Source organism: Rana temporaria, chromosome 4, assembly GCF_905171775.1.
Source record: "Rana temporaria chromosome 4, aRanTem1.1, whole genome shotgun sequence".
Lineage (NCBI taxonomy): Eukaryota > Metazoa > Chordata > Amphibia > Anura > Ranidae > Rana > Rana temporaria.
Genome location: NC_053492.1, coordinates 198,142,984 through 198,163,105, shown reverse-complemented (window position 1 = coordinate 198,163,105; position 20,122 = coordinate 198,142,984). Strand labels below are relative to the sequence as shown.

The 20,122-nt window shown below is 45.6% G+C and overlaps 1 protein-coding gene across 21 annotated transcripts in view; it reads right to left on the bottom strand.

The window, feature by feature from the left end:
- Nucleotides 1–20,122, bottom strand: part of LOC120936883 (mucin-4-like) — a 162,004-nt gene that overhangs the window by 12,089 nt on the left and 129,793 nt on the right. For 20 of the 21 annotated variants that reach the window (XM_040349644.1, XM_040349628.1, XM_040349636.1 and 17 more), the window contains 4 exons: nucleotides 17,763–17,882; nucleotides 15,488–15,658; nucleotides 14,057–14,130; nucleotides 5,141–5,220 (listed from right to left, as the gene is read on the bottom strand). In XM_040349644.1, coding sequence (XP_040205578.1) covers nucleotides 5,141–5,220; nucleotides 14,057–14,130; nucleotides 15,488–15,658; nucleotides 17,763–17,882 — 445 coding nt within the window. The remainder of the gene's footprint in view (nucleotides 1–5,140; nucleotides 5,221–14,056; nucleotides 14,131–15,487; nucleotides 15,659–17,762; nucleotides 17,883–20,122) is intronic. The other variant, XM_040349631.1, reaches the window with a different exon arrangement.

Here is a 20,122-nt window from a genome sequence, read left to right as displayed (position 1 = left end):
TATAGAAACAGCAACGCAGCAATTTAGACATCTGATAATGTAGTCTCCAAATTACTTGTGGCTGCTGAACTGATTGAAACTAGTTAGCGCTTCTGGACAAATTACCAGTGATAATGGTAGGTGAAAAATGATTACATTATAAGAAATTGTAATTACATTTAGTAAATTTAAATGCAGTGATCAGCGATGAGTTAAACCTCGTTCAAACAAATGATAAAACACAATACCCAATCAGGTGTAAGGCCTCGTACACGGGCAAGAATCTCGTCAGGAAAAAAATGTAGTTTTTCCCAACGAGATTCTTGGCAAGAACCTCTTGCTACCCGAGTGCACACACTGACCTTTCAAAAGAACCGCGGTTCTCTTGAAAGGCAAGAACGCAGTGACGTCATTGCGTACAACGAGCACGCGCTCGTCACATTCGATGCCGTCGCCGCCAACTTGCTTCACCCTACCTATGCCGTGGAAGCTACCACGCATGCGTCAAAGTCATTTCGAGCATGCGCGGGTTTCCACGGCGACAGGCAAGTATACACACTCTCGGGTTTTCTCATCGGGAAGAATCTCGACGAGAAAATAGAGCGCAGGTTCTCTATTTTTCTCGTCGAGATTCTGGCCAGATTTCCCGACGAGAAACCTGAAAGCCTCGTACACACGAACAGTTTTCTCGGCAAGAAACCTCTGCCAGCAGTTTTCTTGATGGTTTTTGCAGAGAAAACCGGTCGTGTGTACGAGGCCTAAGGAAAAAAAATGCATTTTTGCACATGATAGGATGGTGGAAATCAGCACCCCTTTACCGCATTTACTAAGCTCAGGAGGAAATGAGTACAACTGCACTTGCAAAGTTCACAGTCTGTTTGCCTTTTTGTAAATTCACCCCTTTGTTTTGAATTTGAGGATTTCTAATCAAATACATGAAAAGATAAATTAGATAGAAAGATCATTTAGACATAGCTGTTCACTGCTAGGCTCTGCAGTTTTCATTTAAATTCTGAATAGAACATGGGATCAAATTATACTTTTTTTTATAGCATAGAAGTAAAGAACTGCATACAACTCTGCATAAAACGTCTCATCCTATTGGCTCAATGAGGTTGATTTACTAAAGGCAAATAGACAGCGCACCCTGCAAGGGCACTTGCACTAATTTCCCTGGAGCTTAGTGAATGAGTTGAAGCTCTGATGATTTCCACCATCAAATCATGTGCAAGCAAAAAAAAAAAATTTTTTTTATTTTACTTGCACCCGATTGGCTATCCTTTACAAAGGAAAGCTTCACCTTTACTAAGGAAAATTAGTGCAAATGCCCCTGCAAAGTGCACAGTCTATTTGCCTTTACTAAATCAACTCCAATGTAGCACATGTAAAATATTAAAGTACAATACTATATAGTAACCTCAAGAAAGGAAAAACATTTTTTGTTTTCAAAAAATTCTATTTTTTTGTGTATTCTTTAAAAAATGATAATCTTTAGACCTAAACATACTAATTACATAAAATGACATGAAGAATGCCTGATTTCACTGATATATTCAGCTGTGATATCCACAAGGAGACCCCCGGTGAGATCCTACCACCTTCAATGGGAGAGAGAGTTGGGGAAGCGGTTGGACCCTGAGGACTGGCAGGCGATGACACTAACTTTGTCCAAGTGCTCACGTAATGTGTTGACCTTGGAAAACGCCTATAAGATTCTGTACAGGTGGTACTACACACCGGTGAGATTGGCTCGCTTTATTCCAAATTATTCTCCGCTCTGTTTTAGGGGGTGCTCCTAGGAGGGCTCCATGGCACACATATAGTGGTCATGCCCGCGGGCGTGCAGACTGTGGATTAGGGTATACACTCTCCTTCGCAATCTATTTCAGGATCCTTATGTAGCACTCCTTGGTAAGCCTATTGTGGAATTACTGCCTCCAGAGAGACAACTAGCCCAGCATCTCTTTACTGCAACAAGGTTGACAATCGCGAGAGCATGGAAAACCCACGCACTTAGCTTTGAGGCAGTCAAAAACGGTCCTTTCTGATACGCATGACAAATTTCTTAGGGTTTGGCAGCCTTGGATTGCATACCACCACCCTTCTCGGTTTGACACTGCATTGCTGTCAATATAGGACTCCTCTTGCGCGCACCCCGTGGACCTCACACTCCCTTGCTCTGTCGTTCCCTCTTCGCCTTCTACTCCTCTTCTCGCTCTGCTCCATTCTTCTTCTTCTTTTTCCATTCTCCCATAGTCTCTTTTCTCTTGGCAGTTAATCCTCTCTACTCTTTCTAGAGGATGCTAACCTTTAGGTTCTTTTGTTGTGTATTATATACTTGTTCTACAGGTTTACAGACAGCCGGGTATAGCCCGGGTTCTAGACCGTATGGTTCTAAGGACTTTTTTCTTTTTTATCTTATATTTGAGTATAGCATAAGAGCTCGGCTCCTGCTTCCTTTATGTTGGTTAGGGCTTGCAGGCCCGGATTTGCTTTGTATGATGTATACTATACTACCCTATCGTAAACCTGTACAAAACCTTACACATTCTCTTAAAGTGGTAATAAAGCCAAAACCAAAAATTGTATATATTGCAGCTTACCAATCATCAGATATGGCGCCTGCATTCCTTTTCTTTTTTGGGATATTTTCTGGTGATCTGACCAGCAACACACCTGCTATATTAGAGTGCCCCCAACTCACATTGGATAGCAGCATTGTCACTCTGGGGTGAGGGGATTGTTAGATTGACTAGCAGATTTAGAAACACTAACAAATTGAAGCTGAACTCCAGCTAACACTTTCTAAGCAGTTAATGCTGCGTACACGCGGTTGGACTTTTGACCGGGAAAAACTTCTGACGGAAAAATAGAGAACCTGCTCTCTATCTAAGTCTGTCAGAAATTCCATTGGAAAAAGTCCAATGGGGCATACACACGGTCAGAATATCCGATGAAAAGCTCCCATCTGACTTTTTCCATCGAAAATTCCGACCGTGTGTACGCGGCATTACAGCAACAGTTTTTTTCTTTTGGGATAACGTTTTTACATTAACCCCTTAACGCCCGCCGCACGACTATATACGTCCGCAAAATGGCACGGACAGGCAGATGGGTGTATATATACGTCCCTGCCTTCTAGCGGGTGGGGGGTCCGATCGGTACCCCCCCCCCCGCTGCGTGCGGCGGGCGGATTCCCTCGGGGAGCGATCCGGGACGACGGCGTGGCTATTCGTTTATAGCCGCTCCGTCGCCATCGCTCCCCGGAGCTGAAGAACGGGGAGAGCCGTATGTAAACACGGCTTCCCCGTGCTTCACTGTGGCGGCGTATCGATCGAGTGATCCTTTTTATAAGGGAGACTCGATCGATGACGTCAGTCCTACAGCCACACCCCCCTACAGTTGTAAACACACACTAGGTGAACCCTAACTCCTACAGCGCCCCCTGTGGTTAACTCCCAAACTGCAACTGTCATTTTCACAATAAACAATGCAATTTAAATGCATTTTTTGCTGTGAAAATGACAATGGTCCCAAAAATGTGTCAAAATTGTCCGAAGTGTCCGCCATAATGTCGCAGTCACGAAAAAAATCGCTGATCGCCGCCAATAGTAGTAAAAAAAAATAATTAATAAAAATGCAATAAAACTATCCCCTATTTTGTAAACGCTATAAATTTTGCACAAACCAATCGATAAACGCTTATTGCGATTTTTTTTTACCAAAAATAGGTAAAAGAATACGTATCGGTCTAAACTGAGGAAAAAAAAAATGTATATATGTTTTTGGGGGATATTTATTATAGCAAAAAGTAAAAAATATTGCATTTTTTTTTAAAATTGTTGCTCTATTTTTGTTTATAGCGCAAAAAATAAAAACCGCAGAGGTGATCAAATACCACCAAAAGAAAGCTCTATTTGTGGGGAAAAAAAGGACGCCAATTTTGTTTGGGAGCCATGTCGCACGACCGCGCAATTGTCTGTTAAAGCGACGCAGTGCCGAATCGCAAAACCTGGCCTGGGCATTTAGCTGCAAAATGGTCCGGGGCTTAAGTGGTTAATAAATAAAATCTGATTATTGCAAGCACCTGTGTCAGTGGTAATTGATTTGTCTCATCCGTCCAACTGATACATTTGCAAGAGAGCTTGTTAAAACAACAAACTTACTGGCAGGATCACCAGGTGAAAAAAAAAAGAAAGAACAAAACCTAAAAAATAAAACAAATGCAGCCACCATATCTAAGGATTGGTAAGCTATGATATAATAAATGTTTGCTTTTGGGTTTAATACGGCTTTAAAATAATGTAACTTTTGTATGACTACTATGCTTGACTAACATGCCTTCTCTAAAACAGCGAAAGGAGCCTGAGAAAGCATACAAGTATGAAAAAGTTCCTTTAATTGTACTTGTTGTGTGTTTGCAGTGGTAAGAGCATCTACAGATGAGTAGGTGTCATTTTAATGCCTGGAACATTGATTTGTGAGCTATGAAACATTGGGGACTATTGTGAGATTAAAAATCTGTTGTTATATACCCTGTTTCCCCGAAAATAAAACCTACCCCTAAAATAAGACCTAGCGTACTTTTTCAGGAGGACTGCAATATAAGCCCTACCCCGAAAATAAGCCCTAGTTTAAAATCCTATAACCCACTCTATTACAGTAGTACACAATGTACAATGTGTGTGTTTCTGTAACATAAATGCAGGGAAGAGAGCTCCGGCAGGTCACAAAAGCGCAGAGCGGCGCTATAATGAAGGTATTTGGCACAATTATATTACAGAAATACACACATTATACATTATATACTACAGTAATAGAGTGGATTACAAGATTTTACAAGCATTTTAGCTCAGTTCACACTGGGGATTCCTAACAGGCAGGTCGAGAGAGGGGAAGAGAAGACGGCACATTACATGGTAAGACCTACCCCAAAAATAAGCCCTACTGTGTCTTTTGTTGCCAAAATTAATATAAGACCCGGGCTTATTTTCGGGGAAACACGGTAATGAAAAATATTAGACTACTTAAAAAGGTTTTCCTACTATACACAAAGTTGTTATGTACCTGTAGCCTGCAATTAAAACTTAAAACAAGAGGAACAAAAACAGAAAAAGACTTAAAACAGAATAAAACAAGAAACATAAGAGTTTACACTTACATAGGGTTCTCTATGGTATTGCTTTTATTATCAAATACAGAATCTACATCTATTGGAGCATTTGTAAGAACTGTCCTAATCTGTATGGGAACATAAAGATGAGATAAGTGGTATTAGAATTTTTCATATTTTCTAAACAATACTTAATAGTCAGAAAGTGATAGAAAAACTTGATTAAATCAAGTAGAAACTAACGAGACATGCCATTAAGATGTACCTCTTCATCAATCCCCTGATATCCTAGCATTATAAACGTTTACAAGATCTTCTGTGTGAACATGCTTGTACATCCAACCTCCATGATATGTCTTTAGATAGCTTTATATAAACCTGCTGCCAAGCTATGGGCATTCACGTGGATATATATTTACTATATGATTTACTAAAACTGGAGATTGCAAAATCTGCTGCAGCTCTGCGTAGTATTCAATCAGGTTTCCACGTTTTTATGTCAAAGATTAATTGAACAAGCTGTAGTTAGAAGCTGATTGGCTGCTTTGCACAGCTACACCAGATTTTGCACTCTCCAGTTTTAGTAAATCAGCCCCCCGTGAAACAATTCCTACTTAAAATTCACAGCGGAAGCAATTAGGTCATCCCCCCGTTCAACAACTTCGATCTGCGCCCCCCCCCCCCCCCCGCTCAACAACTTTGATCCGCTACTATAAAAGATAGCTCAGAAATAGCACTCACTGCTATATATATATGTATACTAGAGTTATGTGTATACTAGAGTTATGTTATGCAGATGTTTTCAGTACTGCCTATTAGTTTAACTGTTTTTTGGAACATTCACAGAATTTATTTTTACCTTCATTAACCTATTTATCATGCAATAAAGAATTTCATTTGGTGTGGCCAAGATGGCGGACTGAGCGGACGTGCTCTCTGAGCTCTCCTGGAGTGCGATCCGTTAAACTCATCCTTTCTACTGCCTGGGCCTATCTGAGGGGCTCCGTGGTGCACTAGATGCCTCCTAAAGCCCTTGGGAGCCAGAAAAAGCCTAAGAGGTTGAAGTTTCCAGCGTTTATACCGAAGGACTCGACTCCTGTTGCTGACGGCCTGCTGTCCCCTGTGCGCCTCTCCAACATGGCGTCGCAGACGGAACACGAGGAGAACCCGGCTCGGCCTCCCCCTGGCATCCCTGAAGTGATGGCGGCTATCACAACGTGCCAGGCGGCCCTGACTAACAAGATCGAGGAGGTTCAGCTCGACGTTAGCCTCATCAGGCAGGACTTTGACAAGATCCGTTCCCGGGTGTCAGAGGTGGAACACCGACTGAGTGAGACGGAGGATGCGGTGGCGGGGCATGATGCCTCCATTAGTGCCCTGCAATCTAAAGTCAAAGCCCTTGAGTACCGGGCGGAAGACGCTGAGAATAGAAGCCGCCGCAACAATCTGAGGATCGTGGGCCTACCGGAGGGGGCGGAGGGTCGTGCCCCGGCTCAGTTCGCGGAGGAGCTATTCCGCTCGTTGCTACCGGCGGCCCGGCTGTCGCCGTACTTTGCGGTGGAGCGGGCTCACCGGGTCCCTCCTAGGCCTGGCCCCGAGGGATCCCCCCCTCGAACATTTATCCTGCGGCTGCTAAACTTCAGAGACCGGGATGAGCTCCTCAGGGCCTCCCGCGCTGCCGGGGAGCTGCCGTACCGGAATATAAAGCTGATGCTTTTCCCGGACTATACGATGGAGACTCAACGGCAACGTCGCTCTTTCGATGCAGTTAAGGCGGCTCTCAGACGCAGGGGGGTCAAGTACAGCGTCCTGTTTCCTGCAAAGCTGCGTGTGGTGGACGGGGAGACGGTGCGGTTCTTTACCTCCCCTAAAGATGCCTCAGCCTGGCTGGATACCATGAACTGACTCCTACCGGCGCTTACTTGCCTGGGATTGCGTGGATGGGTCGTCTACTAGTGAGTACTGTGGTGCCTGCCTATGACTTTTGTTGGCCGCGTTTGCCGTTGTTGTCACCTGGCTGGTCGGGGTGGCTGGGGAGAAATGTTTGTGTTGAATCTCCGGGCGGTGATCCGTTCTCCCCTACCCGCCACCCCGCCAGACACAGCTCTGGCTGCCATGTCTCCCTGGGAAGGATGGACTCTTTCCCACCTGCTGTCGGACACCGGTATGGGTTGGTGGAGGCCTCGGGCCTGCTCGGCTGACTGAACTGGGACTCTGTCCGATTAAGTGTCATGCTGGTCTCGGCCCCGTACACTGCCCGCAATCCCTATGTTCTTTTGTGCCTGCAACGTTCAGACTATTCAAGTATGTGCCCCTGCCCAGGCAGGTGAACTTTTTCAACTATACATTCGACTTGCATCACTCCACAGCTCCTGCGGAGAGACTTGGGTTATTCCCCCTTTTTTTGCTTTCTCCTTCCGCTCATTACGGGGGTGGTGCATATGTCCCAATCTGGCTACACGTCCCCCTAACTGTTAACTTTTGATCTAAACTATGGGGTTGAGGGGATTCAAGTGCTCCTTACTGTTCCGAGGGGCGCGGGGTGGGGGGTAGGGGGGGTGTTTTCCTGCCACGGTTTGGCTGGTTGGTTCACAGGGGGTTGTTTCATTAAGGTTGGTTGGTCTATGTTCTATTTGCTTGTCTCCATGTGGGTGCACACGCTGAGGTACAGTCGCGGTCCTGATGTGCTGGCCGGACCTGGCGGGCCGGGGGGGGGGGGGCGCTATTGCGCCCCGCTGGTGTGTCGGCTCCGGTCGGTGTCATTGGAGCGTAGGCTTTGCTGAGTTCTTTGCCACCGCTTATGGCTCAGTGTAAGGTAATCTCATGGAACGTACGGGGACTCAACTCTGCGGTGAAGCGCTCCCTGGTTATGAACTACCTGCGGAGGCTCCACCCGCAGGTGTGCATCCTTCAGGAGACGCATCTTATGGGATCCCGTGTCCTGGGTTTGAAGAGGGCGTGGGTCGGGACACATTACCACGCGACGTATTCCAATTATGCCCGTGGTGTCAGTGTGCTGGTGCACGGGTCCCTCCCCTTCCAGCTACTAGATGTTAAGTTGGACCCGGGTGGGAGGTATGTGCTGCTGCATGCCTTGGTCTCGGGGCTACCTATTGTATTGGTGGGTGTGTATCTGCCCCCCCCTGCGGACTTAGATGTCCTTCACGCTCTTATGCAATTGATCACTATGTACAATGTCCCGGATGTATTAGTTGTGGGAGACTTTAACTTGGTTATGTCCAGGGATCTAGACAGGTTACATGCCTCTGGCCCGCAACAACAAGGCCTTGCCAGCTGGGCGGAGGCGTTTCACATGACGGATCTCTGGAGGCGGATGCATCCCTCCACCAGAGCTTATACATGCTTGTCTACCACTTACCGGACCATGTCACGCATCGACTTGGCGTTTGCCTCCCCTGAATTGCTGAAGAGGGTAGTAGATGTGGAGATCCTCTCTCGGGGCATCTCGGACCATGCTCCGGTATCTGTTACTATCCGGCTGTCTCGGGTGGAGGGTGTGCGTCTGTTGCGGTTGTCCAAGTATTGGATCATGGACCCGGGGATCCAGGAGGAGATGCCGGAGGCTCTCTGTGACTTCTGGCTGAGGAACGAGGGCTCTGCGGACCCCCTGGTGGAGTGGGATGCCTTTAAGGCCTGGCTGAGGGGTGACTTTACGGCTAGGGTGGCGGTGCGCAAGCGTGAATCGGTGCAGTCTCTGAGGGACCATGAGGAGAGGGCGAGATTGAAGGAGGCAGAATTTGTGCGATCACCAGACTCTGAGCACTACGTGCCCTGGAGTGATGCCCTGCGTGACCTCTCCCTAGTTCGGGTGGACCTCACCAAAAAATCCATGCTAGAGAGTGCCCAGAGGGTATTTGAATATGGAGACAAGAATGGTCGACTGTTGGCCTGGCTTGCTAGGGGGCAGCGACCTCTGACCCACATTGGGAAATTGCGCGACCGGGCTGGGGGGTTGCTCATGTCCCCCGGGGATATAGGTGCTAGGTTCCTTGAGTTCTACCAGTCCTTGTACTCCACTAGGGTTACATATACTACTGCCGAGTTGACTACCTATCTGGACCAGATCTCCCTTCCCTCCTTGACTGAGGCACAATGTAAATGTCTTGACTCGGACATCTCCCTGGAGGAGGTACAGGTGGCCCTACACTCCATGCAGGCCGGGAAGACCCCCGGCCCGGATGGTATACCAACGGAGTTTTACTCGGTGCACCAGGAGCTTCTTGCTCCCAGGCTCACCTCTCTACTTAAGCGGTCCTTCTCTGTGGGGTCTCTCCCTGACTCGATGTCTGACGCGATTGTGGTGTTGGTGCCTAAACCCGGTAAGGATCCTGAAGAGTGTGCCTCATATAGGCATATCTCTCTTATTAATGCGGACGCCAAGCTCCTAGCTAAGCTTTTGGCTATTAGACTGGCCACGGTGATAGAAGACTTGATACACGTGGACCAAACCGGGTTCATGCCCGGGAAGGGCACTGACATCAACATTCGTCGCCTGTTCTTGAATCTGGATGCACAACATGATAACGGGGGTACCAGGGTCGTGGCCTCTCTCGATGCCGAGAAGGCCTTCGACTCTGTGGAATGGGACTACTTGTGGGAGGTGCTGCGTAGGTTTGGGTTTGGCCCTAGGTTTCTTCAATGGCTCCAAATGCTGTATAGGTCCCCTAGGGCTAGGATCCGGGTAAACGACCATCTATCTGACACTTTCCTCCTCCAGAGGGGAACCCGGCAGGGGTGCCCTTTGTCACCCAGCCTCTTTGCCCTGGCCCTCGAGCCACTGGCGGTTTTGGTCAGGGACTCGGACCGGGTGGTCGGTCTCCGGGTTGGCCCTCTGGAGGAGAAAATATCCTTATATGCGGACGATACTCTGCTGTATCTCCACGACTCAGCTGACTCCCTAACATCGGCACTGGAGATATTTGATGAATTTGGTAAATTCTCGGGGGTACGTATTAATTGGACTAAGTCTGCCCTCTTCCCATTAGACGAGAGGGCTAAGGTGGTTTGTCCGCAATCAACATTGCAATGGGTCGAGGAGTTTGTGTACCTGGGGGTGAGGGTTTCCCGTGACCTCGGGTCCTACTACCGACTCAATCTGAGGCCGGTGGTTGATAGGCTCAAGGAACACTGCTCGCGATGGAGTAATCTACCGTTGAACCTCCTAGGGCGCATCAATGTTCTGAAGATGATTTTTTTGCCCAAATTCAACTATTTTTTTTGGAACTGCCCTGTATGGCTGGCTAACTCGGTTTTTCGGGACTTAGATAGCTGCATTGGCTCCTTTCTGTGGCGGGGATCGTCCCCTCGGTTGGCCAGGTCCACCCTTCAGCTGCCTGTTGCATTCGGGGGGTTGGCGCTGCCCAACCTACTAGTGTATTATTGGGCCGCCGTACTAGTTACGGTGCGGTGGTGGTTTGAGCAGTCCAGGGCCAATGCAGTGGTCTGTTTGGAGGCAGCTATTGTGGGGTCCCTTACCGAACTTAGCAACCTGGTTTACCGGGGTCCAACCGAATACCCCTTGTTGCCGTGCCCGTCTAGGACTACGCTGCGGGTGTGGGGAGTGGCTAGACGTCGTTTTCAATCCCCTGGCAGATGGTCCCCCTTTACCCCGTTGTGGGGTAACCCCAACCTCAAGCACTTCCGTACTGTACCGGACCCACAGGTGTGGGCGCGCTCGGGCATTAAGGTCCTCCGGGATATTGTCAGTGGGGGATCCCTGCTCCCCTTCTCGACCCTGTCCAGTCGTTTTGGTCTGGCGCCCTGGATGCTGTTCCGCTATCATCAGCTGCGGCATGCATTTAGGGCCCAGTTCCCGGCCCCTCCTGACCTCCAGGCTGACCTGGTTGAGGACTTGCTGGCTCAGAGCTCCCTTAAAAAAGCACTCTCCACTCTCTACTTAACGATCCTCAGTAAGAACTCCCCTAAGATAGATGCCCTGTGGAGCAAGTGGGTGGTGGATGTCCCGTCCCTGGACAGAGGGGTGTGGGAGGAGTGCTTTGAAGATGGGTATAGGCTGGTGATCTCATCTAGAGATAAGCTGATTCAGGCTAAGTTCTTGCACAGGGTGTACTTCACCCCTCAGAGACTGCACGGGATATATCCGCAGCGCTCTCCTAACTGCCCGAGATGCTGCACTTCGGAGGGAACTTATATGCACATGTTTTGGACATGTCCTAGACTGTCGGACTTTTGGTCCGCTGTTTTTGAAACTGTTAATGTACGCCTCCACCTGTCTCTTCCGATCTCCCCGGAGCTGGCGCTCCTGGGGGTGCAGGATGATGAGCAGAGGCCTCGGTATGTTAACCACTTGCCGCCTGCCAATGACAAATTGACGTCGGCAAAGTGGTTGTAGAATCCTGACCGGACGTCATATGACGTCCTCAGGATTCTCAGCCGCTGCGCGCCCCCGGGGGCGCGCATCGCGGCGATCGTTGTTGCGGGGTGTCAGTCTGACACCCCGCAACACCGATCTCGGTAAAGAGTCTCTCACGGAGACTCTTTACCACGTGATCAGCCGTGTCCAACCACGGCTGATCACGATGTAAACAGGAAGAGCCGCCGACGGCTCTTCCTCACTCGCGTCTGACAGACGCGAGTAGAGGAGAGCAGATCGGCGGCTCTCCTGACAGGGGGGGTTCGCGCTGATTGTCTATCAGCGCAGCCCCCCCTCGGATCGCCACATGGACCACCAGGGAAGCCCACCCTGGACCACCAGGGAAGCGGGCAAAAAAAAAAAAAGTCTTAAAAAAAAAAAAAAAAAAAGTCTAAAAAAAAAAAAAAAAAAGTCTGAAAAAAAAAAAGCAATAAAAAAAGATGCCAATCAGTGCCCACAAATGGGCACTGATTGGCAACATGTGTAAATCAGTGCCGCCCCACAGTGTCCATCAGTGCCACACCACAGTGTCCATCAGTGCCACCCCACAGTGTCCATCAGTGCCACCCCACAGTGCCCATCCATGCCCAGTGCCCACCTATCAGTGCCCATCTGTGCCACCCATAATTATCCATCAGTGCCGCCCATGAGTGCCCATCTGTGCCACCTACAAGTGCCCAGTGCCGCCCATGAGTGCCCATCAGTGCTGCCCATGTGTGCCCATGAGTGCCGCCCATGTGTGCCCATCAGTGCCGCCCATGTGTGCCCATCAGTGCCGCCTATGTGTGCCCATCAGTGCCGCCTATGTGTGCCCATCAGTGCCGCCTATGTGTGCCCATCAGTGCTGCATACCAGCGCCGCCAATCAGTGCCACCTCATCTGTGCCCGTCAGTACTACCTCATCGGTGCCCATCAGTGCCGCCATATCAGTGCCCATAATTGAAAGAGAAATCTTACTTATTTACAAAAAAATTAACAGAAAAAAATAAAAATTTAATTTTTTTTCAAAATTTTCAGTCTTTTTTTAGTTGTTGCGCAAAAAAAAAAATCGCAGAGGTGATCAAATACCACCAAAAGAAAGCTCTATTTGTGGGAAAAAAAGGACGCCAATTTTGTTTGGGTACAGTGTAGCACGACCGCGCAATTGCCATTCAAAGTGCGACAGTGCTGAAAGCTGAAAATTGGCTTGGGCAGGAAGGTGCGTAGGTGCCCTGTATGGAAGTGGTTAAGTTGCTGTTGTCACTACTATTTTTCTATGCCAAAAAAGCGATCCTACTGAAATGGACCTCTAGAACCCCCCCTACGGTGGGTGGGTGGATGGATGCGGTGAATGCAGTTCTCCCACTATATAAAATGACGTACATGAATAGGGGCTGCCCGTTGAAATTTGAGCGGATGTGGGGGCCATGGATAAATCCTCTCTGATCGAGCCTGAATATTGCATTGCCGCCCCTGCTGATTGTCTCCCCCTCCCTGCCTCCCCCCCCCCCCCCCCCCCCCCCCCCCCCCCCCCCCCTTCTCCCCCCCCCTCTCCCCCCCTCTCCCTGTTCCCGACCTACTATGCTTGGCAATTCTCATGATTGATATGCTTAGCTGTACTCTTGTCGTGATTTAACTTGTGGAATGTTCAACCGCGGCTGTGATTCCTGTATTTCATGTCTGCCTACGATGCTGTTATGTATTGATGACTAATGTACCTTATACTGTACCACGTTTGCCTTAATAAAGACCAACCTTGTTGTTAAGAATTTCATTTAGCAACTTTGTGCTTAACTATTTTTTACTACAATGTTTTTTTTTTATTTCATTCTTTATTAGATTTTTTTCCTTTTTTCCATCATATACAAAAGTAGATTACATTAATATAAAACATTAATAATATAGTCTTTTCCGATTACTTATGTAACATAATCCTTTTGATGTTATACATTTTTTCAAATTCTTTGCCCCTCCCCCCCCTCCTCCTCTCTTCATTTTCCGTTGTATTTTTGTTTGTTTGTTCACCTAAATATCCCTCAGCGAAATTACATTATTTTTTCAGTGCAGATACACTATGGAGTATGCAGATATGCCTTCAGGGAAGCTCCATCACCTGGAGGCTGCCTTATCTACAAGCTGGCCACTTAGTATTGTTCTATGAATAATCTAGCACAAAGTAATCATAACCATAAACATCTTTGGTATTGTTTTGAGGGTATAGTCAGAAATACTTAATTGAAAACCATCATTTAATAACTCTCTATTATAATCGACTATCTATTGCCCGGGTATTAATTTGCTCCATCAAAAAGCCATTAAGGGGGATGCAACAGTCCGTCCCCCACCCTCCCAGCAGGCCCCCCCCCCCCAATCAACGCACCAACAGCCCGAGGGACTGGGAGCGAAAAAAAACTAGGAACAAAAGACAGAGAGATCCACACCCGGGAATTGAAAAGGAAAGACACGCAAGCCAGCACCACACCAGCCAATAGGGGCCCACCCCGAGAGCAAAATACTACAATGTTTTTACTTAATGTTTTGCATGAAGATCTATTTAGATTTATTGTGTTATTATTATAAAATACACATACCTTATTATAACCGTCTTCTTCTGAGAAGTTAGCTCCACTTGTAAAGGTTACAAACACAGATCTTTTTTTTGTACCTGTAAACAGGAAATTAGCAGTCCTTAGCTTTACTTTGACAATAACAACAATCACATGTAAGAATATTCAAAGTAAGGGACTGAGGGCCATATTCTTAGAGATCTCCGGCGGCGTAACGTATGTCCTTTACGTTACCCCGCCGCAAGTTTAACTGGCAAGTGCCTGATTCCCAAACCACTTACCTGTAAACTTGCGGCGGCGTAGCGTAAAGTCCACCCGCGCAAGCACTCCTAATTCAAATGATCCTGGTAGGGGGCGTGGATCATTTAAATTAGGTGTAAGTGTATCTCAGTTTGAGAATACACTTAAACATAGGACGGCCTTAGAATCGGACTTACGTCGGCGTATCTGCTGATACGCCGGCGTAAATTTTTTGAGAATATGGCCCCATGTGTGTATTTTGTAGGCCAGGTTCTAGTTTTTGAAAAGAAGGCTAGAAAGCACATGAAAAAACGGTGCAGTTCTGACCCCTACTTCACAGAAGGTTTTCCTTGCTGTCTTACTGAGACACTTTTTATACAAGTATAGAAATAGCAAAATTAAAATAAATAAATTAAAATAATAAAAAATGTCAACATATTTCTGACTCTCATTTACTTCATGCATGTTTCCAGTATGTAACTTAAATGTATTGAAGCAAAACACAATCAGGTAACTAACATTTCCAGAAGGAGGCCAGCAAAAACAGCCTCTAACCAGCCTCTACGGTATTTCACTCCTGTTATTAGCCTGACCTCCAACCTGCATGGGGCTGGGTTACAGGAGCTTTGAGGTAAGTCTCTTTCCCAATACACAAGACATCATCTCACTAGTATGTGAGACCTTTAGAGGAACTGAGCTGTTCTTCTGGTTCAGACTTGGTTTGGACTATGATGTTTGCAGATATCATTATTATAATATTTTAAAGCCCAAGTCCAGCCAAAATGCTTTATTTTATATTATTTCGAGAGGAAAGGGCATAGAGTGCCAGTCAGGTTTTTAGCTGTCTGTATGCCTATAGAGAGAATTTGCAATCACTTCCTATCAGAACAAGGGTCACAAAGAGAAATAAAAAACTGACTAAATGTTTCACTCTTCCCTATTTTACCCAAACAAGAAAAAGGCTGGAGGTAGGTGCTACATTTTTCAGACTCGATCATTGAACAAAAAAACAAAAAGACCCCACCATATTCCTGGCACCCTCTTTTCTAGTACCAGTGTCTCAGGGACAGGAAACAATAACATCTCCCTCGGCTGGTTGCACAGAAATACAAACCTATCAAGTGTCTAATGATTTTGTACCCAAAACTGAATACAAACTGGGCTGGAGTTAGGCTGTTACGTCCAAGAGTACAAATGTAAATCTAAGCTGCTTACCTGGATTCAGTTGTGCCGGGTATCTGTCCCTTGTTACTGTGCATTTTTCACCGGTGTATGCATCAAGGCACTGACATACAGGATTGCAGTATGGTAGGATTCTTGTACATTGTCCACCATTGCTGCAATAATTGGAGTCACATGTACTACAAATACACACAGTGCCATTCCCTGTAGATAAATAAAAACAGCATATTGGTTAGTTTATTTTCATGCTGAACATACCGCAATTAAAGATGATAGGGAGAATCAACATGATTCTATAGCTCTAGTGTAACAGGCCTGATGGGTAGCACTTCATACAAGTTGGAGCCACGCCCAGGTAAAATTGACATCTTAGTTGTGGGTGCTGGTCTCTTTTCTTCTCAAAACAGAGACCCCCCTCCCCTGAGTATTTAACTCTGAGAGCTTGAAGCTATACTATTTACTATAGAGGTTTAGAATCTTCACTCAATAAACTGTACAACGATTATTAGGCTCTGGTCTGGCTGCCTGCGTTCTGGTTCTGATAATGGAGGAGCATTCACCTGACTGCAGATCATGTGCCCAACAGGTGTGGCCTCATTGAGCTGCAGAGGGAGGAAAGCTGAAGAATTTATACTAAATTAACGTGTGTGGGTGAGTAAATGGGCACTCCACTTCAATCTCGCTTAAGCCCTATAATTTTACGTCAAGGGGTTGTAAAGGATAATTAATTTATTTTTTAAATAACAAACATGTTATACTTACCTCCACTGTGCAGCTTGTTTTGCACAGAAACCAAACCTGGTCTCTCCCATGGGGGTTAGTTCTTGCAGGCGCACTCCCATGATACAGCCGGCGGATATTGCTGCTCACTGTATCACTTGGCCCCGCCCCCGGCACGCCGTGTCATTGGATGTGATTGACAGCAGCGCGAACCAATGGCTGCGCTGCTATCAATCCATCTACTCTAGCCAATCAACAGCCAGACTGAGCAGAGAAGAGGACGTCGGGGGCAAGTGCAGCAGGTGAAGGGGCTTAGGTAAGTAAAACGTGGGGCTGGGGGGGCGTAACTGTCAGATGCTTTTAGGATGCTTTAACATTAAGCTTTACAACCCCTTTAAACCACTTTCAATTGCAAAAACAGCCTAAGGGATCATGGCAACATATCACTAAACTTTTAAAGTCACGGTGTCAACATATGCTGTTAGAGAAAGTTGTGTTCATCAATTTGGTGATTTTTTTTCAACCATAATAATCTGAATGATATATTGTATATGGCTGGGTGGTCAGTCACTGGTAAGTGGACATGTTAAACATAATGCATGATGTCTTTGTTCCTGCTTTAGACCATTTGACCACTTTAGCACAAGGTTTAAATAATCTTTGTTGGCAGAAATCGACCCCTTAAAAAAAAGGGGTCGATTTTTTTCATTCAAATATTGAAAAATAAAGCAATCACCAGGCTAAAGATCAAAACAAATGAAGGTTGGGCATTCAGGGACAAGTTACCTGTTTTTAGTATTAACCCCTTCCTGCTGCCACCCCTTTATAAAATAATCTAAAAGGCAGGCGGCTGAGGTGGGCATTCCAATCATGTGACTGCTGTGATTGGTTGTCACATCGGTCACATGATCGCAGGCTCCCAATCACAAAAATGCATCAGGAACTTCCCACGACATTGTAGTTACTGTGCTGGAAGCATGCAGTGAGCACGTTCTTGGCACAGAAAACCATTCCTTTTGGACACTTTTATGCAGCCACTCAGCATTAAAACCCACTTGCCCAGTAGTGCCCATATATGCGTATGGCTGGTGGCAACAGGTTAATTTTTCTATTTATTTCATTAAAATTCACACTGACACTTTGAACTGGTCCCGGGTATGGTTCAGCCCCTTGGGCCAGTTTGTTTGTGTAGTGTGAGTGCTCTGAGCCGCACCCAGGATTGGTTAAGTGTACCGTGCCCTGGAAGACTTGGAAGAGGTAGTCCTAAGGGTGGTTCACTTGTGGTCTGGAAGTGTTTACTACGGTGTAAGTGTAAATCATTCCAGACCACAGTTTTCTCCATAAAAACTGTGTACAGAAGCAGAGATCACTGGTCTGGTTAGCAAGTGGGATGATGTAGATGTGTCTGGGACCAACTGTCTAGTTTGAGTGTAGACAAGTAGGGGAGTAGGGAGGGGGAAAAAGTGAAAAGATAACTCAGTATATATATGCAGTATAAAAGTAATCCATCATTAAGCATCCATACTTTATATTGTTTTCTGAACAATAGTCATTCACACCAACATAAGTCCTGATTTATCTAAGTTACCTGTGAATCCATCTTTGCAGGAGCAGCTGTAACTGCCAGGTATGTTAGTACAGGTGGCATCTGCTGAACAGGTATTGTTGCCCTGGCACTCATCAGTATCAGTGCATGTGAATCCATCGCCTTGTTAGAGAAAAACATTTACAATTAGAAACAAATACAGTTTTTTTGATAAAAGTTTTTTTTTTGGGGGGGGGGGGGGTTGAATTACACACACATCAGTAATGTTGTTACACTTTATGTACTTTTGTTTTGTTTATGCATTTTTGATACCTTTCTTTGAACTGGGGAATGGCTGAATGGTCTGGCAATAACCCTGATTTACTAAAGCATTAAGTTATGTTCAATTTCAACATTAATTTTCACTTTGAAAAATACATTTTGCCCTATATTAGTGAATAAGGTGAAACAAAGTGGAAATTTCCTTAAAATAAAAAAACAGTCTTTTTGCTTGTGCATGATTGGTTAATTGAAGTCAGCTCATTGACTAAGCTAAGTGAAAAAACTCACTTAGTGAATGGGGTGACATTGTTTAACCCCTCCATGCCCACCATACGCATATATGTAGCCCTACAGAATTGTTTTTTTTCTGTGGCGGCCACATATATGTGTATTGGTGCTAGCGCTGGGAGCATGCATGCTACCAGGCTGTCAACAGGATGCCCGGGTCCCATACTAATGATCGCGACCCGGGACACATGGTTCTGGGTAACCTGATCGCTGCGATAGCCTCTGATTGGCTATCACAGTGATTTGTCACTGTATACACCCAGTTGTCATAAATTCTGACCATATCTTATTTAATGCAATAATTCCCTATGCAACCTCTAGTGGCCATAATGCAGTATTTTTCTTGACTGAGGTATTTCAGGAAAAAAAAATGTTTTGCCATTAGATGAAGCTGGCAATCATAGGAAATTAACATATTAGGCAAAACACAGTCAGAATTTTTGAAGACTTGTAACATTCGTCCAGGAACTTTCTTGTAAATGGCCCTCTATGTGTTTTCTGATATTTTTACGGTATGTGTTTATATTCAAACATCAGACCTCTATGTTACTCAGCCAAAGATTTTACAGACATAGAAAGAAGAAGACCCCTTGCTACTTGAAGAAAATTATAACAAACAAAACCTTATTGCATAAAAAAAGCTTGCATGTCTGAGTTTGGTTGTATATGACTCATGATTGGTTTACCAATGTAATTTTATAGATTTGACAGTTTTATATGAGATAATACTAAATGATGTCATTAAATCATCTCAACTTATTTTGGCCTATCATATGATGGTATCTAGAGGGGAGTGGTAATTTAACCACTTCAGCCCCGGATGAATTGTCTCCCAATTGACCGTGCCCCTTTGCGATTCTGCACTGCGTCGATTTAACTGACAATTGTGCGGTCATGCGACGTGGCTCCCAAACAAAATTGACGTCCTTTTTTTTCCACAAATAGAGCTTTCTTTTGGTGGTATTTGATCACCCCTGCGTTTTTTGTTTTTTTTTGCACTATAAACAAAAATAGAGCGTAAATTTTGAAAAGAAAGCAATATTTTTTACTTTTTGCTATCATTAACATCCCCAAAAAATCTATAAAAAAAAAATAAAAATTTTCACAGTTCAGGCCGATACTTATTCTTCTACATATTTTTGGTAAAATAAAATCGCAATAATCGTTTATTGATTGGTTTGCGCAAAAGCTATAGCGTCTACAAAATAGGGGCTAGTTTATGGCATTTTTATTAATATTTTTTTTACAATAATGGTGGCAATCAGCGATTTTTATCGTGACTGTGACATTATGGTGGACACATCAGACACTTCTGACACTATTTTGGAAACATTCACAGTTATACAGCGATCAGTGCTATAAAAATGCACTGTTTACTGTATAAATGTGACTGGCAGGGAAGGGGTTAATCACTAGGGGGCTAGGGAGGGGTTAAGTGTGTCCTAGGGAATGATTCTAACTGTGTGGGGGCGAGGCTTAAAGGGAGCAGACGATCAGTGTCATGTCACTAGGCAGAACAGGGAGAGGCCTTGTTTACAATGGCCTCTCTCCGGTCTGCAGCTCTGTGACACGATCACGGGACACCGGGGGACATCGAGTCCACGGGTAACGTGGGCACGGTCACGGCAGGGGCGCGAAATTCAAAGTAACGTAAACATACGTTACTTTGCGCAGCTGTGCCATTCTGCCGACGTAAATGTACAGATGGCGGTCAGCAAGTGGTTAAGGCATGCTAGGAGGGATAGAAGGTAACTAATGGTAGTTAAAGAGGAACTGCAGTCTGCTCACATAATTTGTAATAAAAATCTTTTCTCCAACCACTTTGCATATTATTTTATATATACTGTGATTCT